Consider the following 25,532-nt stretch of genomic DNA (forward strand, 5'->3'; position numbering starts at 1 on the left):
CCCATGAGGGATACGGAGGAGGCCTTTTTAATCCCATTTTGTTGTAGCTGCTCCTCTCTATGGTCAGGAAACGGAGTTTTCCTACTTAGACCGAGCTTTTCAAATTCCTTCTGAGTTGATAACTAGGGATTCCTAGTTTGTGTGAGATTCTGGCAGTACATTTTTTAAAAAAACGTTTATTTATTTTTAGAGAACAAATTGGGGAGGGCCAGAGAGAGAGGGAGACACAGAATCCAAAGCAGGCTCCAGGCTCTGGGCTGTCAGCACAGAGCTCGAGGCGGGGCTCGAACCCACGAACCGGGAGATCATGACCTGAGCCCAAGTCGGATGCTTAACAGACTGAGCCACCCAGGCGCTGCCACTCCCCCGCCCCGTGTCCATTTTTAATGTAAATAGATATAGTCTATATTAATAAGTACTTAGAGTTGTAAGTCGTTTATAAATAATTCTGTCAAAGATGTCCCATGCCCTAGTTTTTGTTGTTGTTTGGTTTTCGTTTTGCATTTTGTGTGTGTGTGTCTGTTGGTTTTGTTTTTGGTGTTTTTCCTCGGGCCTTTGAAGGCCACTTCCTTAGAAGCAGTTGTTGAGAGAGTGCTGGGAGGGAGGGAGCCTCAGTGCTGCCTGCCTGAGGCCTTCCTTCCCCAGGGCTGGGTTTATGCTAAGCGGAGACCTCTGTGCAGAATAGTGGGGGCCTGGGGCACCAAGGTCATATTTGCCAAGGCAAGAATTAGAGGGCCTGGCAAGGTCTAGGGTGTTCTGGAGAGGGGGAGTGGAAATGTGAAGTCAGCCCTCCAGCCACCTGCCACGTGGGTGTGCCCCCCCACCCCCGCCCCCCAGGGCTTTTCATCACCACCAGCATGACCTAATACGGTCCCTTTAGTGTATGTTTTTGGTTGTCCTGTGTAAAAAACTTCTTCCTGAGACAAACTGTATTCCCGCCCAGACCATCTGCAGAAATGCTAGGAGCGACATACCTCAGAGAAAAATATTCGAGATCATGGCATATTCAGTGACTCTCTCCACGAATGACATGGCAGGATGGGGGTAAGCGAGCTAGTGCCGGGAGCGACGCCTCACAGATGCAGTGAGGCCGAATGAGGAAACCAGAATTAAAGTCTTTTCTATGGCGGCAGCAATTTCACCGGAACGGATGCTGAAAGCATTTATCACCTCCAAATCTTTAAAGAAGCTAATTAAGAAGGAAAACGCAGAGGGGCGCCTGGGTGGCTCAGTCGGTTAAGGGTCCAACTCCGGCTCAGGTCATGATCTCACAGTTCATGGGTTCGAGCCCTCGAGCCCCACATCGGGCTCTGTGCTGACAGCTCGGAGCCTGCTTCGGATTCTGTGTCTCCCTCTCTCTCTGCCCCTCCCCTGCTCACTCTCTCTCTGCCCCTCCCCTGCTCACGCTGTCTCTCTCTGTCTCTCAAAAATAAATAAATGTTAAAAAAAAAAAAAAAAAAGAATGAAAACACAGAGTGAAAGTCATTCAGGAAATCGGGCTGCGTTGTTATTGCAGTGATTTCTTCCAGTGGACTTAGCTTGTCGGGGACTGAATACTGATATATTCAGCTCCACCCCTCTCCAGAACAACAGGGAGCAATGTAAATAGAACGTATAATTTATATTATTCAAAATGTATATATACTTATTATCATAGACCAAAAAAGGTAGAGACACGCCAAATAAATGAGCCAGGAGTCTGTTCTCTTTCTTCCCCTCAACGTTGAGGATTCAGAGCAACACTTGGAGTTTTCCCTTGAGGCTCTGTCTTTATAGATACAGAAAAATAGCAGGATTACAGGTTCATTTGCATTCATTTGCATGCGATCTGCATACAACAGCACAGATTACATTGTATTTCCGGGTGGTGTTTTCAGGACTTTTGTCTTCTTCTTCTTCTTCTTTTTTTTCCTCCATAAGCCCGTCAGGATACCCTACACCATAAACGACATCTGGGAAAGAAGAGAGCAAAAATAACCAAAGTTAACGATACAGATGCTTTCTGTTTTCATAGTACTTTGAGTTTTTACATTTTCCAGAGACAGAAGTACGTTGGGATAAAGATCAGAAAAGACTGCTAAGTCAGTCGTTACGAGAACAGTGCTGCTTCTTTTCTCCTTAATTGCAACAGCAGTACCCCCCCCCCCCGCCCCCGTCTGAGTTGTTGGGTACAAATGCCCCGTATCTCTGCATTTTTATGTTGGCTGCATAAAAGATGAGTGTTTGGTGTTCAGTGGGTTCGTGGGAAGATTGCACAGGGTCCGTCTTCTGTTGACCTGCCCCGGGTAGTGAGACCACCGACCCAGTTTAAATCCATACCAACTGAAGTGGATGGTCATATGGGAAAGATGCCGTGACCTGGTTTTGCAGGAAGAAAAGGAAAGAGAACTTGAATTTGCATGGGTTTTCTTCCTTTTCTTTTCTTTTTAGCTGCATATGGGGAAATTCTTACAAAAAGATCGGGTGACACACTTTCATAATTTACTTAAATTCTTTGGAGGAAATAAGATTTCCCCCTGTTCCTAAACTTGAACCCATATTCCTTCAGCCTCACGCGTGAGAACCAAAGGTGAAAAATAAGAAATGAGACAAATTAGGCGAGCAATGACTCTAGAGCAGAAACCTTGAACACCTTAAGAGAAATAGAAGTTTAAAAAGAAATCGATTGCAGTATTTTAATAATTGTATCTATTAGAATAAGCATAGAGAGCGTTTACTATTTTGCAACTTGAGTGCCTCTTGACATGAGCACTGTGGGTGTTGGGTCAGACATAACCTCACATTCCAGAAAGAAAGATGCATTAGGTGTGGTGGTATTAACATCAGCTGCATCGGTTAAATTCCCTACAGCCTAATATGGAAATATTTTGATGGTTTTATTTTTTTAACCTCTATTTTTGAGAGAAAGAGACAGAGAACAAGCAGGGGAGGGGCAGAGAAAGGAGACAAAGAACCTGAAGCAGGCTCCAGGCTCCGAGCTGTCAGCACAGAGCCCGACGCGGGGCTCGAACCCGCGAACCGTGAGATCGTGACCCGAGCCGAAGTCGGACGCTTCACCGACGGAGCCACCCAGGCGCCCAGAAGCAAATGTTTTCACCGAATAGGTCTGCGCTATCTCAAGAACAAGTTGGGCGGAAATGATGCCAAGGTTTCCAGATAGTCCGGAAAGAGCATGGGTTTTGAGTGGAGGAAGAGAACATCGTCTCGTGGTTCATTGGTTCCATCTGATTGGGGCGAACAGGATTCCTTCCTGGGGATGGCAGACAAGACCTACTTTTTAAAATCCCGTTCTTTTATTCTTTTGCCTCTCTTGGCACTTACATCACCAAGGCTGCTGAAAGTGGAAATTTTGGGGACTTACTGCACATCTGGAAAGTGATTTGGGAAAACACAGGGGCAGCTGTGCCACACCGCTCTAAATCATTGTCTGCCGGGCCCCAAGTCCGGGTCGGACGTTGCCACATGCTGCAGGGTGTCAAGTGTTTGCTGTCTTTGGCCTGGGTTGAGTTGAACAGCCGCCTTTTTTCTCATATCTTTTCCAGGCCCCGGCGTTACTGGGGAATTTGGGGTGATCTGGGCTGAGGGATAGGGACTTAAACTTTTTCACTAGTGGCAAAAAACACGTCTGATTGGCAGCTTGGAAACTTGAGAACCGAACAGTTGATGTTGAAGGTATTGCTAAGAAAAAGGAGGGGTGGGGAAGTGATTTGAAAAAAAGCTATGTAAATAATGGCTTACGAACTTTTTTGGAGTGGACTTGACTGATCCAAGAAAACCGGTGATCGTGTTAAGTTGTACGGTTCAGCTGGCTGTTTTTTGAGAAGCCGGAATTCAAGATCGGAGTGCCTTGGCTAAAACAGTACAATTCTTAGTGCCTCTGTGATGGGGCCGGGCGGCGGGGGGAGGGAGGGAGAGAAATTTTCATTTAAGAACGGCAAGCTACAGGAAAGTGCGTAGCTGTAACCTCTACGGGCTTTAACAAGTTCACTCAGGTATTAGAAGACACAGGTTTTGTAGTTGGTCAAAGGCGACAGGTATGTTTCCCTTCCTGGATGGATGAAGGTGGAAGTTTCTGGATGGAGACCGGATAGCCTCATACTCTTGATAGACTTGACATAACTCTGAAGGGCCCCAGGACTTCAGGGGCCCCAGCTGTTGTGGGCAGTGGCAGAATCCAGGCAGTGACTCGTAAGAATGGGTCCTCAGGTGATATGGCTATAAACCCTGTTTCCCCCACCTTCCAACACGTGCTTTGAAGGGAGCTCCTTGGTCCTTCCCAGTATGTACCGGGGGCGGGGACTAAGGAAACATGAGGATCTTGAAGAGTAGGGGGACCATGAGGACTTTGTTTCTTTGAAGTTTAAGCAAAAATGCTGGGTTAATAGAAGGCAGCCGGCCCCGCAGCTGCGGACTCAAGCCCATGCTTCAGCGGGCACTTTGCTCCCATAGTCCTGGCTGTGAGTAGTAGTTGGTGGCCAGAACTCAGTTCAGGTGTTGGGCCTGAGGTGTGTGTGGGTGGGAGAGGGCCTGCTCCGAGGGGAAAGTGGTCGTTGTAGGAAGCTGCTTGCTTCTCTCTGGCTCCTCTGGGCCTCGCAGGCAGTGGCTCTCTCAGCTCCTTCCTCATCGGGGCCCGACTGGGGAGCAGAGGTGAGGTGAAAGGCCCTGAGAGCTGGGCTGGCAAGGCGGGGGTTTATTTTTTCAGCTGGGTGATGGGGTGGCATGGGGGATTCTCCGAGGAGGGGAAGCCAGTCAGATCTGTTTAGCAAGGTCACTTCGGTGGCGGGGTTGATGGCAGATTGGGCAAAGTGGGGAAACAGATGAGAAAACCCGCCAGGGGGTTGTGGGTTTCCATGCTGTGGCCCACGGGGTACATGTCGTAGGGCCGAGGCGAGTCAGGACAAACCTTAGGATCATAATTTGATTCATCATGCTAGATTTCAGAAACCTCACTTTAAGATACTCTGGCTTGGCTTCCTCCCCCCTGAGTGATTCTGGTTTCAGGCAGTTTCCTTTGCTGATGGCAGGAAAGCAGAGACCAGCAGACTGACCACCTCTGGGCCTTTCCTCAGAGGCCCAGCAGCAGATTTCTGCCTTGACTGATACTACTTCCCTCTTGGAAACTTGACGGTAAACACAATGAATAGGAGGCTAGGCCCCCAGAGCGTCTGTGTCTGTCCAGCTTGTTGTCTGAGACGGACCGACGACCAAATGAAGGAATGACTTTTGCCCAGACATGTTCAAATGCTCAAACGTCTCCTTCCTAGATCTGTCCTGGGGACTTGGACACGATTACCTCAAAGGAGAACATTTTCTTGGGGTGGGGGGGAGGGAGAGGTTTTTTTCTAAAATATCATTTCTTTTCATTTCTGTTTCTCCTGTACGTGGGTTGCATAAGATCAGTAAGTGCAGACGCGGGATAGAGGTGATCGCTCTGACCCAGGCCTCCTGACAAGGCCTGAAGGTCTTTCGCGGAAAGGCTTTGGGAGAACTCTTAACTTCCCCAACCCCACCCGCATCTGAGTGTGTTTGCGTGTTGAGACAGGGCTGTGGACCGTAAAATGGAAAGCGTGTGCACCTTCTAGGCTCCCTGAAAGTTGCGTTTCCTTGGTTGGCTTGGTAGGGCCATTTATTCTTACCGAAGAAAGGACACGTCGGGAGGTAAACAGGGGAGGGCAAATGTCTTTATGAAGAAATGGCATAACTGACAAATGTATGCAGTGTGTGTCCTCCGTATGTATGTGTTCAGACACGCATTCGAGGCCTCGACTGCGCTAAAGGAAGACTACAGTCTGAAACATTCTCTTGTAGTGAACATGAGTAGCTAAGCAAGTTTTGAGCACTTACTGTGTGCCAGGTGGACCGTGTTACTTCACCGCTTCTCCTGGGGAGATAGGTGCCGTACTATTCCGGTGTTACCGGAGGTTATCCGTCCAGAGGTTATCCGGACTATTCCAGAGTTCCCAGAGCTTAGGAAACGCGCCTCAGGCCCCTGAATTGTGAGCGGCCGCCGAGCCGAGTGTGAACTCAGGAACGTGGGCTCCGGAGCGGCTGCCGGGGCCACAGACCTGTTCCTTCTTTAGGTGAATTTGTTAACGTGTGTGCTTCTCGCTTGTGTACTTGGAATAACTCAAGGAATAGGGGTTTTTTTTTTCTTTTCAAGGGTCTCAGGGAGGCACAGGTGTGGTTCGGAGGCGGCGTCCCTCACGGGTCCGCAGCCCTCCGCTCGCAATCAGAATTCCCCGGAGTGGGGTCCTGGCGTCGGGACTTCTAAGGAGGCTCTGGTGCAGCCACGGATGGGGCTTCCGGGAGCCTCTTGCCCCGACAGTGCCTCTCCTGAAGGCGCCCGCCTGGGGGTTTCTTAGCCCTGCCAGGCGGGCAGACGTGTGGGTTTCAGACCGCGGCCTTGGCCGCCGGCAGTCCTGGGTTGGAGTTCTGCCTTCTTTGCTTGTTAGCCCTAGACCCGGTGGGCACTCAACTTCTCTGAGTTACTGTAAAGGCGAGCACATAGTTCCTGTGTCCCCCGTGTCCATAGCTGTCGGGAGGATTTGGAGGTGGCGCCCATACTCCCCACTTAACGAATACCGGCCGTTCTTAGTGTAAATGCTGGGGGGAGGGGCACCAAAAGCTGTAGGTCTTCGTGCCGGTGGACTCACCGCCTTTGTTGTTTTCCTGTTTTTTTCTCCTGCTGCCCGCCTCGCCCTCAGGACGGCTCCCTGGGAAACATCGATGACCTGGCGCAGCAGTATGCAGACTATTACAACACCTGTTTCTCCGATGTCTGCGACAGGATGGAGGAGCTGCGGAAGCGGAGGGTCTCCCAGGACCTGGACGTGGTGAGTGGGCGGCACGGGGAGGACGCTGCTGCCTGGCGGGGCCGCTCGGTGTCCTGCTCCCGGTCCATCGCCCCCTCGCGATCCAGCGCCCCCACCCGGTCCAGCGCCCCCTCCAGGTCCAGCGCCCCCTCCCGATCCAGCACCCCCACCCGGTCCAGCGCCCCCACCCGGTTCAGCGCCCCCTCCCGGTCCATCGCCCCCTCGCGATCCAGCGCCCCCACCCGGTCCAGCGCCCCCTCCAGGTCCAGCGCCCCCTCCCGGTCCAGCGCCCCCACCCGGTCCAGCGCCCCCTCCAGGTCCAGCGCCCCCTCCCGGTCCAGCGCCCCCACCCGGGCCAGCGCCCCCTCCCGGGCCAGCGCCCCCTCTCGGACCCTCTGACCGGCTTCCTTGTGCCTGGACCGTCTGTCTGCAGGCTGCTGCCCTAGTTTGGGGTAAAAAGTTCAGGTCCCAGAAGATTAATCACCCAGTTCTGTGGTGACCAAATAAATGCATATTGGCTGGGGCAGCATGACCGAATATTTGTATTCATTAAAAGGCTAGATTTTATTTTTTAACTTAAGTAAAAGGAATGTTTTTACTCCTGGCCAGCGTACGCTACATTTTCATGGACTCTAAGCCCAAAGAATGTCGAGGGTAGGTCTTTCCTTCTGTCCTTTGCTCCCTTCCTTTTTTTTTTTTTTTTTTTTTTCTTTTTTTTTTGAAAAATAAAATTTAAAGCAGCCAGAAACCACCCTCATCTCTCACCTGGTAATTAGCATGCTGGTATTTTAGCAGATCTCTGCTCAGTGTGTTTTTATATCAGCAATATAATTCTTGCCTTTTTATTTAATATTTTATTATAGTTCCTCCATGTCATTAAGACCTCTTCATAATCACCGTTTTCCACGGCTCCGCTCTCTCACTGAGGTGTCGAAATTCATTCGGCTGTTTTTGTGAAGACCTTTATGTAGGGTTAGTGCGGTATTTAAACTTGCATTTGACAGATAAGTAAATAAATAGCTTAGGTCTCTCTCTGTAATCTACATGTGTGCTAGTGTTTCCAGGTAGTACATTTGCTGCAACCGATCTTACTGAAGCTTCTGCATTTGTTAATTTAAATTTTCGTCATACATCCTATTTGGGTTCCTTGTGGTTCGGTGCTTTTCAGATTGTTTTATTTCACTGTGGTGACCCCTTCAGGAAGGGGAGGCAGAACTCTCCATGTCTCCACATCCAGGTCAACTCCTTTTTGATCATCTTCTAGATTTTGGAGGGGAGAAGGGGCCTCTATGGATCTGTTGTGAATAAGATTCTCTCTGCCTTTAAAAAAAAGTTTGAAAACTGCTGATTCACTTGTATCCTTTTTTTTTTTTTTTTTTTTTAAATTTTCATAAATCTGCTTAGGGTAGGAATTAAAAAAAAAAAGCAATAATTAAGAAACTAAGAACAGATCGTTCTTTAATTAGTAATTCCTTTTCTGTTATAAAGGACCTATTATATAATGGACCGAACAACTAGTTTAGGCACCTCAGTTATTCTACAAAGGGGCGTGATTCACTTCTACAGTAGGACTCTGGCATTCCTGTGTATTTTAATTTCTTTCCCTAATTCAACCTAAGTGAAGATTCCTTAGGTCAGGAGTAACAGCATATGACTGTCAGATAATTATTGATTCTTTTTCCTTTTTGTTCACCGAGTTGTTGGCAGTGGTGGTAAGAGTATAATCGAGTTGATTGAGCCCGAGAAGCATCGGTTGGGGGCCAAGAGCCACTGTCCTGGGAGCCTGACTCTGTGGCCCAGGCAGGCACAGACGACATCATTGCCAAGGCCGTCTTTCTTATAACTTTGTCCTCTGGCATGTGTGAATGGCAGGGTTGTTTCCTTTTTTTCAAATATTTTTTAGTGTTTGTTTTTAAGAGCGAGAGACAGAGCACAAGTTGGGGAGGGGCAGAGAGAGAGGGAGCCACAGAGTCCAAAGCAGGCTCCAGGATCCGAGCCATCAGCACAGAGCCCGATGCGGGGCTTGAACCCACAAACTGTGAGATCATGACCTGAGCCAAAGTTGGACGCTTAACCCACTGAGCCACCCAGGCGCCTCCCCTCCCCCCGCTTTTCCTTTTTTAATTTTTTTTTAATGTTTAATTTTGAGAGAGAGAGACAAGTTGGCGAGGGGCAGGGAGAAAGGGAGCTGTTTCCTTTTCTTAACAAAAGTAACCTCACGTGGGAGAAGACTCGATTAAAATTAATTAGGCTCTTCTTTTGGGGCATAGTTAATGAGAAAAGACTTTTGGGGGGGCAAGATGGCAGCGGAACGACGACGTAAAAGTTGCGCTGAACTCTTGGATATCGTAATTTTGACTTTGAACGGTAGCCCGGCAGCATGCTTGGCGGCTTCCTTTTGGAAGAAATGGTGACATTTGCCATGCGAGGAAAGGATTGCTGTGAATTGGTAGGTGATCCCCGGCTCTTGCCAAAATTCTAGCTGGTTAAGAGTTGGGGTCCCCATAATCCTCGCAAGGTGTTTAGGAACCTCGGAGGACAGCGTCTAGGTAGGGAAGAAAGCCTGTTTGGCAGTGGGGCAGATAACTTCCTCCCGGTTAGACAGATGGGCCTGATTTGGTGTGCTCGGTTCCAGAGCTGCAAAAGACAGTCTGGGGGGGGGAAAAAAAAAACCTCCGGATGAGCTTAATTAGTTCTCATCAAAGCTGCAGCAATGTAGTAGTGGGTAAAATTGATGGGAGCTCATTCGAGCCAGGCTGGAAACTTCATTCACTCCTTAGACTGTGGTTTGTGAGAAAAGGAAGATCCCAGATGGGCACATTCAGGTTCTCTTTCTATGAAATCGCAGGCAGGTTGCAGAGGTAGGTATAGGGGAGCTCGTAAACCGCGGACCGTCAGGTTAGATGCCACGCGTCCCGTGTGTCATTTGCGTGCTTCCGGAGTCTAGAAGTCCATGTTAGATGCGTCTTAAGCTGTTTTGAGGTCATCCGTCATTCATTCAGGCCGGGTATGCAACCATAGCTACATATTCAAAGTTCCCTCTCAGGGTGGTTAGCTCATCACAGACTGAGTCCTGATGGGAACTCATTTTCTTGGAAAGCTGTCACTTTCACCCCATAATGCTGCCTTTTGCTGCATATTCTATGGTTTTTATTCATTTTATTGCATATTGTTCCACTTTCAGACAAGTAGACCAATTCCTTCCCTGCTGTCTCGGCTGTTGGTGCAGCTTTGGGTCTGAGGGCCTGTGACTTACTACTTCCTTTCTGTGTCAGTAAGCAGTCCCGTGAAAGCTGAATCGAGGTGGCTTGGGAAAGAAATAATCCACCAAAAGCAGTAAGAAGAATACATTCGGAGCCTCAAGCCTCTTCTACGAAAATAAGTAGCATTAAGTTTGTCGTGTCTGCTGTAGAAAAAGCCATTCGAGGCAACCTTGAATACTGGGAGATTTGAATGATAGGTTGAAACAGCTTATGACTTTGTTTCGTTTCAGATTCTCTGGGTGAATTTTGGCAATGGAGGGAATATTCAAAGATAGAATAGACATTTAGATATCCGTGTTTGGCTTTAAAAGTCGAAAAATATGTTGTCTTTAAGAGCTAATTACATGTCAACTGGAGAACAAACCAACCAAAAAGACGCCCCTGCCCACAGAGATGCTTGACTTAACCCTGGAAAATATAAGGTTTTGATAATTATGTTAGTAATTAACTTTCTGGACCGGATACCAAGCTACTTTTCCAGGACCTAATCACCCGGCTCCCAACTAGAATAAAGCACTTACTTGATAAAGTGTTTTTGGGGGCCAGTTAGTTTAGATGAAGGCAACAGAGAGTACAGATGGGTGAAAATCCAACAGTATAAACAGGGATTATGATTCAAATTTATAACTATGGAGAGAGTTTTTATTTAGCACCAAATGGGCCCTAAAGGAACGTATGTCTGGACCACAGCCTTTGCCTCTGCTGGGGATTGGGACATTAGTGCTTGTGAACAGCAGGGAAGTTGCCCATATTTCCACACATTTGGCACATCCCTGAGCCCTGTGTGTTTTTTTGGCTGGGCGAGTCTGCATTTGGAAATGATACAGCTTTCCAAGTCCATAATGGGCCCATCTCTAGTGATGCTAAGCCTGACATCTGTCAAAGTGACACCGTGTCCAGGAAAGGGATACAGGCAAGGTGGGCGATTATTACTGGCCATATCAACTTCCTCGGCATCTGTGAGGTTGAGTCTGCTTGGGTGTTGACAGAAAACAGGTTTGTGTGGTTGCTGGTGAGGCATAGCCCTGATGAAGGAGTCCCTACCTACAGGGGGACCCTATGGACGACGTCAGCCAAAGCCCTCCTCGGGCTCCGTGCCAGATCATTATCACATCTGTGTGTGAGCCAGGAAATGGGAGCCCAGGTAAAGACTTTAAGGACCAGGAACGTAAATTAAAATGTTGCATCATAGAACAGAGAAATGTGACCTCAAAACCATTGCCGATGGTGTAGGAACCATTCTGGGGTGTAATTGTTGTTCCTTGAAGTTCATTTAGTCTTTCCAGATGTAATTCTGGACTAAGAGGCAGTAAGAGCGATATCTGTCATGACTGTGGTGCTTGTTGGGGCTTCCTCAGACTATACCAGCCCAAGCCTAAGCCCACGCGGGAGTCCCAGCCCTTGTGTTTGGTACAGTGGCAAAGGGTGTGAGAAACACCGGTGGAAAGAGGTGGTGGCACTTGGGGCCCAATTCTGGCTTTTGTTTTTAGCTGGCAAATTGTGTAACCTCTCCACTCTCCACGCCTCAGTTTCCCCATCTATAAGATGGGGGTAAAAATATCTCCTGAAGGTATTGTAAGAATTAAATGAGAAAACTGCTATAAAGGACCTGGAACATCATTATAAGTGACCTGTAACTGTTCGTTTATTTCCTTTCCCTTCTATTCCTAATTCAAAACCCCCCTGGAAACACTGAAGATTATCTGTTACTTACATTTCATTAATGGATATTCATATGATTGCAGAGAGTCTTTTTAGTTTGTTTTTTTTTTTTTTTGAGAACTAAACAAATATAAACATCATAATATATCACACTTCTGTGGCTCTTACCCAGCTTCTACAGTTTTTAGCATTTTGACGTTCCTACTTTATCCTTACTCCCCACACCCACTTGACTGTTGTTAAATTTTTGAAGTTCTTCGAGAGGTTAAATTTGCGTATTGAAACGCACCAATCTCAGCTCTACGATTTTGGCAAGTGGGTGCATCCAGGTCATGCACACTCAAGCATGATATAGGACGTAGTCACCACCCCGCAAAATTTCCTCGTGGCCCTTCCCAGCAAGTCCTGGTTTGAGGACAAAGATTTTTGTCTGTCGCTTCTGTGTTCCAACATCGAGAAGATTCATGCTGTGTAAGAGGTGCGCAACAAGTATTTAAGTTCGTTTATGTCTGTAATTATTAAAAAAATGTTTTAATGTTTATTTTTGAGAGGGAGAGAGAGAGAGAGACAGACAGAGACAGAGATAGTGTGAGTGGGGGAGGAACAGAAAGAGAGGGAGACACAGAATCCGAAGGAGGCTCCAGGCTCTGAGCTGTCAGCACAGAGCCTGACCTGGAGCTTGAACCCACAAACTGTGAGGTCATGACCTGCGCTGAAGTTGGACACTTAACCGACTGAACCACTCAGGCACCGCATATTTTTAAATACATCTTTTTAAGTTTATTTATGTATTTTGAGAGGGAGGGGTCGGGGCAGAGAGAGAGAGGGAGAGAGAATCCCAAGCAGGTTTTACACTATCAGCACAGAGCCTGATGCAGGGCTTGAACTCATGAACCATGAGATCATGACCTGAGCCGAACTCAAGAGTAGGATGCTTAACTGACCGAGTCACCCAGGTGTCCCCATTTTTAAATATTTTATGAACGTCAAGCCTGTATCTGAGATTTTGCCTTTCCAGAAAGACAGGTAAAAGATGTTTTCCCCATCAACAGAGAGGTCACAGTTTTTGTTTTTGTTTTTTAAGTTTATGTATTTATTTTGAGAGAGAGCAAGGGAGCTCATGTGAGTGGGGGAGGGGCAGAGAGAAAGGGAGAGAATCCCAAGCAGGCTCCATGCTGCCAGCGCAGAGCCCAACAGAGGGCTTGGTCTCACGAACTGTGAGATCACGACCTGAGCCAAAATCAAGAGTTGGACGCTTAACTGATGCTTAACTCACCCCTAGAGAGATCACAATTTAGTGGGGCCGTTAGATAAGTAAACAGACCGTTAAGATGCTGTGCAGGAAGATGTACAGAGAAAAGCCCTGACTGAGTGTAGGAAAGTCCCAGAAGGCTTCCCGCACGAGGTGATACCCAGGCACCAACATTAAGGACACAGAAGATTAACCTTATTTGGGGAGGGGGGGTAGACGGTGCGGAATAACTTAAGGCAAAGGTCACAGTTTGCCTTAAGGCAAAGGTCAAAAATTGGGAGAGAAGATGCGGCGTTTACAGGCAATTGCAAGCGGTTTACTGGGGCTGAAACCTAAGGCAGAAATGCCGTGGAGGAAAAGATACATGCTCGTCTTTCACAGGTCTTTGGATCAGTAGTAATATAAAAAGATAGGAGGTTCTCACTCATCACCGTTCAGAAGACAAAACAAAAATAATTGCCATTGCACAACGGTTGACTGGCTGGGTCAAGGTGAACTTGTGCTTCCCCACAGACAGCAGACTTCGTCCAGTCTCTGGGGTGGGGGCGGGGGAGTTGTTGTTTTATTGAGACGGCAAAGCGTGTGGAAAACAGGTTTCCCGTGCCGCCTGAACATTCCAGAAAATGATGACGGAAAGCGAGGCTACCCCCACCTGAGGCCGTAGCTCACAGGCGTAATGAGGGAGGGCTGCGTGCCCAGGAGCACGGAGGTTCAGAGAGCAAATGTGCCCCCCCCCCCCGGAACCCCGATTCTCCTTTCCACAGCAGGGGAATGCGGTCTGTGCCCCGAGTGTAAATATCCAACCGTTGAAGCCCGACTGTTGCTCTGAAAGGCATTTGTTTTTGTTTTTGTTTTGTTTCGTTTTGTCTTCACTGACATTATTTGCCAGCTTTGGGCTACTGTTAATTTGCAGATTGCAGTCAGAAACAGTGGGCGTTAGACGATGAGTCTGAACTACATTGTGCTGTGGGATTCACATAGTCGATGGCAAGATACACTGAGGCATTATGCCTTAAACCACATGGCCGCACAGGGCCCCGCTCTGCTCTTAACAAAGTCACATTTGTAGTCAGATGCCCAGCCGCAATTGAGCGTTTTTTTGTGCCCTGCACCGCGTTAACATGGATGGACATAAACCGATCTCTCGGCTGCCAGATTTGATCTTGGCCTCCGGTGCTGCTTGTAATTTAGGTGTTCTTCTATCCTTTTACACTTAGAAAGCTTTGTCCACCGCTTGTGTGATTTATGGGAACAGATTAGATGGGTTCTGTGAGATGGGATAGTTGAGAGGCCTTCGTCAGGGTTTTCAAATAGGGATCGGCTTCGTTTTTGCTCCTGATCATTTAGAAATGATTATTTTTGTTTGTTTGCGTCTTACGAAACACAACATGCCCAGGGCTTTAAAAGCCAAAATAGCATCTTGCTCAAAATACGAATGTTTGCCAGAAAGGGAAAAATGTCTGAGCTTTTGTGGTTATTTTCACTTACATACAAGAGCGAGAATTCCTACATGTTAATTGCACTGACAGGAACTAGGGAGAAAAGCCAAGGAATTAGAGTAAAAGAGGCCACTTTGATGGCAGAATCAGCGCTTGGGAGGGCTTGGCCTGGGTTTGGGAGGGGATGGGAGCATTCCTGTTTTTGGAATCAGGACGTTTCCAAACGTCCTGTTGAGTGAGGCCCAGGCCGGGTGCCTTTTTGGGGCCCTTGAAATATCCACACCAGGTTACCCAAGCCGCAGTGCCCTGTACATGTTTACATTTAACAAGTAAATGCTTTTAACTCGGGAGGTTACAGTATGATTTATTTGTGCCTATCACAAGGGAACTATAGGCTATTGAAACATGTGAATTTACAGCACACTAGAGGCACTGTGGTCTTGCCTTCAGACAAAATGTAAAGGAGTGTGATGAATGTTTGCCTATTTTCAGGGCCTAAGTGGGTTTCTGTGGCTGTATCTACAAATCCTTTGACGATCACATCAGAGGTCTAAGTTTGGGGCCTCTGGTGAAGACTGGCCCACCTGCCCTTCATGGCTCTGTTTAGGGAATAAGGAGTGTTGAGCATCTGAAATGGGGTTAGAGAGATAGGGCAGGACCCAGACAGGAAGTCACCTGGGGCAGGGCTGTGAGCCTTTGCTGGTGTTGCCACACACCTGACCTTGGCCTCCTGACCGGTGGGTCCCTCCTTTAGGCCAGTCTCTCATCTCCGCTCCCGTGCCCGGGAATGGCTAAGGACAGAAAGAATCGGGCCCTGCAACACCTAGTGTATTGATCAGAGCCGCTCCATTTTTTTTTTTTTTTTAAGTTTATTTATTTCGACAGAGGGTCTGGTGGGTAAGGGCAGAGACAGAGGGAGGAGAATCCCAAGTAGGCAGAGAGAAGATCATTACACCCATTTCAGCAGTGTGTGTGTATGTGTGTGTGTGTGTGTGTGCGTATGTGTGTGTGTAATTTTAATCTGGAGCTGCCTTTCCTTCAGTTTGGGAGTTTTGAGAATTTTATAAATAGAAGAAAGCAAGATGATACAATATTGAGCTAATGTGTTCGGTACAGTTAGTTCAGTTCCTCTTCTGGCCCTTCAACCATTTGATATCTGTAAGGACACAAACTAATCTGATGGCCTTGGAAAATACATCTCAGTTTCCTTTAATGTCCCACTATATTACTTAAAAGAGAACATCAGTTTCTTTTTTTTCTCCCTTTAACGTTATTTATTTTTGAGAGATATAGGGTGCAAGTGAGCGAGGGACAGAGAGAGAGAGGGAGAGAGAGAATCCCATGAGGGGAGGGAGGGAGGGGGAGAGAATCCCTCACAGGCTCCACACTGTCATCGCAGAGCCTGAAGCGGGGCTCTAGCTCACTTGATGCAGGGCTTGAACTCCTAAACTGTGAGATCACCACCTGAGCTGAAATCAAGAGTCGGATGCTTAACCGACTGAGCCACCCAGGCACTCCGAGAACATCAGTTTCTACTTTTTTTTTTTTTTTAAACCTCCTGATGTAACAGCAGTCTAGGTATTAGAAATAAAGGCAGAAACTGGTGGAACTTAATCAAAAATAAATCCAGGGCAAGTCCAAGCACATCATGAATATTCGTGAACATCTGGATGTGTTTGTGGGGGTGTGTATTATTTTTTTAATGTGTGTGACGGCCGAAGCCTGGCTTCTTAAGAGAGATGCCAAGAGGAAGATGATTGCAGCTGTGATTTCAAAGGGTTATTTTTGTTTGTATGTGGATGTCCTTTCTCCCTTAGGATGTGGGTTTCCCTTTTCCCGTATATTCCTTTGATCTCTTTCATCTTCTGGAATCTGTTTTGGTATTTTATCTGAATTCCTTATTGGAGTTAGTCATTGGATTCATGGAGATTAAGCCTTTCTTCCTAAAGGAGAATTCTAGCTTAAGGAAAAACTTACTGTTTAATATATTTTTTAAAGCTTATTTATTTATTTGCCCCAGCGTGCAAGCAGGGGAGGGGCAGAGAGGAGGAGAGAGATTCCCAAGCAGGCTCTGTGCTCGATCCCACGAACTGTGAGATCATGACCTGAGCTGAAATCGAGAGTTGGATGCTTAGCCGACTGAGCCACCCAGGTGCCCTACTGTTTAATATTTTTGATGAATCTTTTAAAGGCCGGTGATGTTAGGATAATTATCAATTAAGGCCTTCTGCATGTTGATCGCCAGTATAACGTAACATGTGTCAAACTCAGAGTACTTTATCTGCTTCACTGCCTAAAGGAATGTCAATAACTGGAAAGAGTAAGTACAGTGTGAGGAGGCCGTAATAATAATTATGTTCGTAATGATCACAATAATGGCATTTTAAAAAGTACATTGGTGTTTATAAGGCATCAGCATCTACCTGATTTAGTTCTTTTAATTATCCTGTGAGACAGATACTAGTAACCTTAGGATTTCAGTTGGCTGAGGCAGAAACGAACTGCCTGGTGGGGGAGACCCAGACTGTGTTGCCCACCCACCTGGATATTCACGGCCAGGAGCGCCTCAGTCTGGGCATTGCCTGATGGGGATGACAATGGCTGTTTCATCAGGTTGTTGAAAAGAGTAAATGAAGATAACGTTTATAGTGCCCTCCATAGAATTCCTGGGTATAAGTTAGAGATCCGTGAATATCTGTAACAAATACCGTTTTGTTATTTATATTAGAGTAACTCATTTTTTATAAAAGTAACAATCATAAAAATAGGACTTGTCGAAAGCCAGCTGCTAGTAAGTATAAGGAAAGGGATTTGAAATGGAGGTCATTGTCAAATCTCTGAATCCCCCCCACCCAGGCCACTCACTAACCTTGCCTTTTGCTCCGAGAGGTTTTCTTTGCCTTCTTCCCCAAGGATGTGGATCTTGATTTACAGATTAGTTCATGCACTTGGGTAATATAATATGAACGTGTAATATTACAAAGCATAATATAAAATAATTTTTATTCAAATTACAACAGTATCCTTATGGTAAAAAAAAAAATGGAAAAAAGAAACCTACAAAATTCTTTAAAGTAGAAGTTTAAAGTCTCCTAATATTCAGTTACCAAAGGTAACAATTATAAACTTTTTATAATGTTTATGTATTTATTTTGAGAGGGAGATAGAGAATCTGAGGTAGTGCAGAGCCCAGTGTGGGGGCTCGATCTCACAAACTGTGAGATCATGACCTGAGCTGAAATCAAGAGTCGTATGCTTAACCCACTGAGCCACCCAGATGCCTCTCTGTATCTATCGATCGATCAATCGATCTATTAAACAAATGTTCTTTAATGTTTATTCACTTTTGAGAAAGAGAGAGACAAAGTATGCTTGGGGAAGGGCAGAGAGAGAGACACAGAATCCAAAGCAGGCTCCGGGTTCTGAGCTGTCAGCACAGAGCCTGATGAGGGGCTCAAACCCACGAATTGTGAGACCATGACCTGAGCCGAAGTCAGACAACCAACTGAGCTGCTCAGGCACCACTATTTTTTTATTTTTATAAAATATTTTAAATTTTATTTATTATTGCAGTACACTGATGTACAATATTATATTAGTTTCATGTGTACAGCATCGTGATTTGGCAATTTCTATGCATTATGCGGTGCTCACCATGGTAAGTGTAGTCATCATGTGTCACTATACAAAGTTATTACACTGTTATTGACTGTATTCCCTCTGCTATGCTTGTGATTAATTTATGTATAACTAGAAGTTTGCACCTCTTAATCCCCTTTATCTTTTTTTCCCTTCTCCCCACTCACCTCTCCTCTGGCAACCACCAATTTGTTCTTTGCATTTAAGAGTCTCCTCATTTTATTTCTTGTTTATTTATTTTGTTTCTTGGATTCGACATGTAAGTGAAATCATATGGCATTCGTCCTTCGCTGACTTATTTCATTTAGCATAATGCCCCTTGGTCTATCCATGTTGTTGCATATGGCGAGATCTTATTCTTTTTTATGGCTGAGTAATATTCCAGTGTGTGTGTGTGCGTGTGTGTGTGTGTGTGTGCGCGTGTGTGTGTATCACATCTTCTTTATCCATTCATCTATTGAATACTTGGGCTGCTTCCATATCTTGACTATTGTAAATAATACTGTGATAAACATAGGGGTCCATATATCTTTTTGAATTAGTATTTTTGTTTTCTTTGGGATTCCCAGTAGTGCAGTTGCTGGATCATATGGTAATTCTGTTTTGATGTTTTGAGGAACCTTCATGCAGTTGTCTACAGTGGCTGCACCAGTTTGCATTCCCACCAGCAGTGCGTGAGGGTTCCTTTTTCTCCACATCCTCAACAAACCTGTTATTTCTTGTCTTTTTGATTCTAGCCATTCTGACAGGTGTAAGGTGATATCTCATTGTGGTTTGGATTTGCATTTCCCTGATTGTGAGTGACGTTGAGCATCTTTTCATGTGTCTGGAAACAATTAGCTTTTAAGTAGTTTTCTGGGGTTCCACATTATTTTCTTTACGTTCTCTTTCTCCATTTCTCTTCTTTTTCTCATTGCACGCACGGAAATCTCTCCTGGCCTACAGACAGACATCATGTTTGACCTAGGGCAGAATTGAAGCAGACGATTAAGAGAGGGTTTGACAAGTTGCTAGAGATAGTCATCTGATAGTGGTACGAAGTAAACGAAGAGACAAGAAATTTAAGTAGTAGTTAGAAGAACTCAAAAAGCTCAGCAACCTGGACTGTTTGGAATAGGAGCGAGTAGCTCTGTAGGTTCCGTGGGCAATCCTGAATTCAAAAGAATCTCTTGAAATTATATTCCCTGCGTTGTCCTAGAATGCAGGGGATGATAGACTTGAGAAAAAATTACATTCGAGAAGGCAAAATCACGTGAAGACGTTTTACAGTTTTGCCTGTAGCTTTTTCTTGAAAACTCAGTATATTTAACAGAATAACCCAACACTAGAGGGTCTTCTAATATTTAGTTGTAGTGTGTTGTAATAACTGTCTTAGAAATGGCCAAATGATGGCATTCAGTACTCTTCCTGAAAGCGAATGCAGGGAACTGGTAAAGTCAGCAGAGGAAAAACATTTACTGGATTTCTGGTGTGTTTCAGTAACGTATTTGGTGCCATGGGGAAGCCATTAGCGTCATGAGGAAGCCCATGTTGCAATAGAACAAGACCGCCAAGGACAAGATTAGATTAGTCACAGTCATAAGTGGGTGATACGGATCTGCCTGCAACAGATTCTAGCTCTCCATCCGTTCACGGAAAGCTACATTAAGCATCAGGAAAATAGAAAAGGTAAAGGTGGTCACTCTTGTTGGTTGGAAGACTTAGCTGAACTGGTTTGGAGGAGTGTGTCCATTCAGCCAGGGTCAGGACTCTATAGCATAAAATCAAGTGGCAGACTGATGCCTGAGTGATTGGGACAAAACTGGTGCGATGGCTCAGCCCACCCTGTGCCATAAGCTGGACCAACAGAAGTAAACAGCTGAGGCTTAGGTGAATTTAACAGGGCTGAACTTCTAAGAGCACGTCTGGTTAGTACGGTAATGGCCAAGGTTATAGACCTATATTGGTTTTCCAAGTGGATATTTTCTTTTAATTAAGCTACCCCTGATTGTAGTTCCTTATAAAACATTTATTGACTAGTGGCCACCGACAGCAACTCCAGGCTGCACCTTCACTCATTCCCTTGGGGGAAGATTTATCTTGGAACCGGCGATTGGGCACCAACTCCATTTTCCCACAGAAGCTCGTTCTGTGTGGCGGGGTGGGCCCTGCCTTCGTTTCCCGGCACATCATGAGATAAACGGGACCCTGAGGTTTGAGCTGGGAATGTGCCCACTTGTGCTGACGTTAAAGCTGCGTGTTACTTCAAAAAAAAAAAAAAAAAAATCAGAAATTGACAAGGTATTCTTCGGAACCCAACCCGTCTTGTGCTGGGTAGTGGCCTCCACGGTTAAGGTAACACTCGGAGATGTTTACTCCAGGTGGAGATATGTTTGTGCACATGTCACACTGACTTGAGGATGGGACAGAGGATAGGGCAGGGCTGTAGAACAAGCCAGATGCACATGCTTCTCATTGCTGGGTGCCCGTCATGTGGCCTGACCCGAAGAGATGCAAGTTTTGAACACAAGCCAACAACATTTTAATCAGATCTGAATTTATTGAGCAATCCTCCTGTTTGTTTGCTTGGTTCCTTTGACTGGAATGCTTACCGTCCGAACCTCAAAGAGCAGGACCTCTGAAGGACTTCGCTAGGAGGCTCCATGTGGGCATTGCTGATATGCGTGAAATCTGTTTATAAACTGCAAGAGAAAAAAAGGAGTTCTAAATAAAGGCAGTTGGCGTGTGATTTTGATTTGTTGTGTTAAATAATGTTGCTGTTTGTATACAGATTCTTAAATTCAGTGCTCAAGCAAAGAGAGAACAGTGTCCTGTTCATCAGCACCCAGCAGGGACATAGCCAACATGTGCATTTTCCCTTCTAGGACAATTTGCAAGTGATTGTGCAACCTGAGTGCTAAGACATTGGGCCTTAGGAATATACTTCTAGGGATATACTGAGGAATATACTCCTAAAGTAGTCCAGGAAGGATCTGACCCTAGGGGTTTGTCCAGGTAGAGTGCTGTGCTGGGGACGATCAGTGAAGGCAGAGTAGACCATGGAGAATCCGGGGCCAGGAAAACAGGGCCTCCTCACATCTAGGAAGGCATTCTTCATAAGAGGGGTGGCGGTGAGGAGGGTTGAACTTTTTAGTTTAGCTCTTATTTTTTTAGTTAAAAAGTTACTTTTTAAAAAGACTGTAGTGAATACCCGTAAAATTTACCATGCTAACCATTTCAAGTGGGCAGTTCGGTGGCATTAAGTATATTCTCATGGTTGTGCCTTCATCGCCACATGACTCTCTTCATCCTGCCAAACTGCCATCCACAGGACTCTCTTCATCCTGCCAAACTGGACTCCTGTGCCTGTTAAACAGTTCCCCATTCTCCCCTTCCCCCCAGTACCCCCTTTCCCCCGGCACCCACCTTCTTACTTTCCGTCTCTATGGATTGAACCACTCTAAATACCTCATATACTTGGAATTATGTAGTATCTGTTCTTTTGTGACTGGTTTATTCCAGTCTCAGTATAATGTCCTCAGGATTCATCAGTGTTGTAGCATGTATCTGAGCGTCCCTCTTTTCTAAGGCTGAGTAATATTCGATTGTATGTACATGTGACATTTTGTGTATCTGTTAACCCATCAGAGGACAGTTGGGTTGCGTCTGCCATTTGGCCATTGAGAGTAATGCTGCTGTGAACACGAGTGTACAAATACCTCTTTAGGCCTCTGCTTTCAATTCTTTGGAGGGCATGTACCCACAAGTGGAACTGTTGGACCTTATGGTAATTGTTTTTGATTTTTTTGAGGGACTTCCATTACTGTTTTCCACAGCAGCCGCACCAGTTTACATCCGCACCAACAGTGCACAGAGGTTCCAGTTTCTCCACATTCTTGCCAACACTTGTTCTTTTCTTCTTTCTTCTTCTTTCCTTCCTTTCTAGTAGCCATCTTAAATGGCTGTGAAGTGGTACCTTATTGTGGTTCTTATTTGTATCTCCCTAATGATTAGTGACGTAGAACATCTTTTCATGTGCTTGTTGACCATCTGTATATCTTCTTTGGAGAAATGTCTGTTCAAGTCCTTTTCTTATTAAATTTTTTTTTTCATTTTATTTGAGAGAGGGAGGGAAGGAGGGAGGGAAAGAAGAGCAGAGGGAAAGAATGGGAGAGAGAGAGAGAGAGAGAGAGAGAGAGAGAGAGAGAGAGAGAATTCCAAGCAGGGTCCATGCTCAGTGCAGAGCCTGACGCAGGGCTCGGTCCCATGGTCCTGGGATCATAACCTGAGCCAAAACCAAGAGTCAGATGCTCAACCAACTGAGCCACCCAGGTGCCCCATCCTTTCCCCATTTTTGAATTGGGTTTTTCTTGTTGAGTTGTAGGAGTTCTTTATGTATTCTGGATATTAATCCCTTATAAAGATAGGATTTGCAAATATGTTCTCCCATTCCCTGGATTGCCTTTTCACTCTGTTAATAGTGTTCTTTGAAGAACAAAAATGTAAAAATGTTTCATTTTGATGAAGTTTGATACATCTAATTTCTCTTTTGTTGCCTGTGATTTTAGCATCCTATCCAAGAAATTATTGCCAAACATACTGTCATGAACCCCTTCTCCTATGTTTTCTTCTAAGAGTTTTATAGTTTTAGCTCTTACAGTTAGACCTGTGATCCATTATGAGCTAATTTTTGTATATGGTGAAAGGTACCCCTTTGGCTTTTATTATCATGCAGTTTATACACGATTGCATAATTTCAAGAGATTTATTGTGAAGAAAAACAGCCCCTGCCTCTCTTGCCTATTGTTTCTGCCTATAGACTGTTGATCAACCACACACTTGTCACTGTGTCCCCCTCTAGGGCCACCTCCTCTGCATTCTTTTCCTTGGACCCCTGAGGGAAGTGGGCCTTGCTTTTCTCAATCTCCAGTTTTATCATATGATGTCTGTTCTTTTCTACCTTGTATTATTATTTTTTGAATTAAGAAATCATTTTCATGTTTACTTATCTATTTTGAGAGAGAGAGAGCAGGGGAGGGGCAGAGAGAGAGAGAGAGAATCCCAAGCACCATGAGATTATGACCTGAGCTGAAATCAAGAGTCAGCCACTTCATCCAACTGAGCCACCCAGGCGCCCCACTACATTGTATTATTATTCATACTTGTCTTATCCCTTCTACCAGATTATAAGTGCCTTATAATTGCATCCTTCTATCCTTATATCCTTCAGAGCATTTGCCACAGTACCTGGTGCCTCTTGGTCACTTGACCTTGAAGAGGCCAAGGATTATTAACTGAATGGCCCGTTATAAAGAGTTGTAAGTAGGGGCGCCTGGGTGACTCGGTTAAACGTCCGACTTTGGCTCAGGTCATGTACAGTCTCAGGTCATCTCACAGTCTGTGGGTTCAAGTCCTGCATTGGGCTCTGTGCTGACAGCTCGGAGCCTGGAGCCTGCTTTGGATTCTGTGTCTCCCTCCCTCTGGCCCTTCCCCTCCTGTGCTCTGACTCTCTCTCAAAAATAAACATTAAAAAAAAAATTAAAAGTTGTAAGTAGTATTAGGTGAAAGCACTATGGGATTTGAACATTCTCATGTTTCCCTTTTTGCTTAAATGAATTCTCAAGTTCAGTTTTATTTTATTTAAAGTGTCTAAAATGCTATGAAATCTGCCACCAACATAATAGTAAGAGATTTCGAGAACAAGAAGAGATTAAGAGAAGGGTGGCCTTTTATACCAATGTCGCTTGGGGTTATGTAAGAGATTTCATACCTAAGTGACTTCAAGTTTGTTCTTAAAACCTGCAATCTCTATTGGAAGCCAGACAACAGGAGGAGGCGACTTCTTGTGCTTTTAATAAAGTTGAACTGCTGGAGGCGGTCACGAAGCAGGTATCAAATGAAGATTCTGGTCCCTTGGAGAGTCACTTTCACCACAGATCATAACAGAACACATCGCACTCTTAGCTGGACACGGATACTCCTGTTTCTCCCATCAGGATGTTGCCTGTGGAAAACCCGGCGTGTGTCAGTTGGAGGTTGTGGATGTACCCGTGGTAGAGTGACCATGAGTTTAGATACTGTCGTAGGGCAATCCATGCTGAAGTTTTGCGGTGGGGGTGTTTTTGTTATAAGAAAAGGGCGGCATTGTGGAAAGCAGGGCTTACGGTTATATTTTTAATGGTTGCCTCTCTAAATAACAAGAGATGACTTATAACCTAGAATAGTTGTCAGTCAGTTCTCTTTGCGACAGAGCCGTACCTCCCTATTAAGCAACAACCCATATCACTAACGTTACATTTTCTCTCCCTAGGACAGTCTTAGTTATAAGATGCACATAAAGTCACATTCCTTAGTGAATGGAAGCCTCCCGAGGTGATAAACAACCGCGTTGCATTAGAGGTAATAAGCGTCCTAAGATGGGCTAGCTGTAAAGAGGGCTTCGTCATAAACTAGTATAATGTACCACCGTGTCACAAGCTACCCAGAGGTGTCCTATAAAGCTTCGCCCACACATCTGTGACACAGACGTAAAAATCGCCTCCTGGGTCTGTATTTTTATTGAAGCGATTTCATGAATTTTAGTTAAATACATAATCTTGCGATTCAGTCAGTCACTAAGTATTGAGTGAGCACTTTACCATGTGTGCTGGGGTCCGGGAGAAATGCAGTATAATTTTTTCCCCCGGTGAACAAACACATGAAAACGTAGAGGCTAGGATTTTCTGTAGCTCAGCATTACAGTTACAGGCGGTCAGCATGTATTGGGACCTCACCATGTTCAAGGCCACACATCTGAAGTGTGTGGAGTTAAAAATATGTCACGTGGGTTTTTTTCTAATTATCCATGTAAAATTTGGTGAAGTTAATATGAAGCAGGAAACACCCCTTACCATTCCCAGTCATTTCCGGATTTATTCTCAACGACCCTGATGGGAATAATTTGCCAAATCTTATTGCCAGTTACACTCTTCACGGATTTTTCACTTTTAAATCCTGAATCTCCACTTTGGTATAATTCGTGTCTTTACAAAACCCCTTTCTGGCCTGAGGCTAGGCTGAACATGGGTACTGGGGACTCGTTGCGACTTGTAGTTGAGGTGCTACAGAAGTATATGTATATGTCTGACTAACCATGTTTCAAAATGTTTTGAGGGTTACAGCGTGGCCAGGTAGAGGGATTATTTTAACTAGGTTTTGATGTAAGGATCGACAGAGCCACGGTGCCCGTAAGATAGGATTAATAAGCATCTGGTATTTTTCACGTAAGTTTCAATTTGTGCCTCACTGTCTCCCAGTAGCTGGCATCTCCTTCAGCGCTGGCACCTTGAGAGGAAGATTCTTCCGTATGTTACAGTTATACCTAAGGCGTCCATGATGGAAAGAAAGAAAAAGTTGTTAAAAATGGTGGAAAACAGTATAGTGAAGTAGTTACTGTTTGGGTTTTAAACTTATAATTTATGCCATAGTTAACTTCAGTTTGCCTTGA

At 45.4% G+C, this 25,532-nt stretch overlaps 1 protein-coding gene across 3 annotated transcripts in view; it reads left to right on the plus strand.

Annotated features, from left to right (window-relative positions):
• Positions 1–25,532, plus strand: part of SASH1 (SAM and SH3 domain containing 1) — a 316,969-nt gene that overhangs the window by 159,096 nt on the left and 132,341 nt on the right. For all 3 annotated transcript variants that reach the window (XM_042940041.1, XM_042940040.1, XM_042940043.1), the window contains exon 2: positions 6,705–6,833. In XM_042940041.1, the coding sequence (XP_042795975.1) occupies positions 6,705–6,833 (129 nt within the window). The remainder of the gene's footprint in view (positions 1–6,704; positions 6,834–25,532) is intronic.

The sequence above is a fragment of the Panthera leo genome, chromosome B2 (assembly GCF_018350215.1).
Source record: "Panthera leo isolate Ple1 chromosome B2, P.leo_Ple1_pat1.1, whole genome shotgun sequence".
In the NCBI taxonomy this organism is placed as follows: domain Eukaryota; kingdom Metazoa; phylum Chordata; class Mammalia; order Carnivora; family Felidae; genus Panthera; species Panthera leo.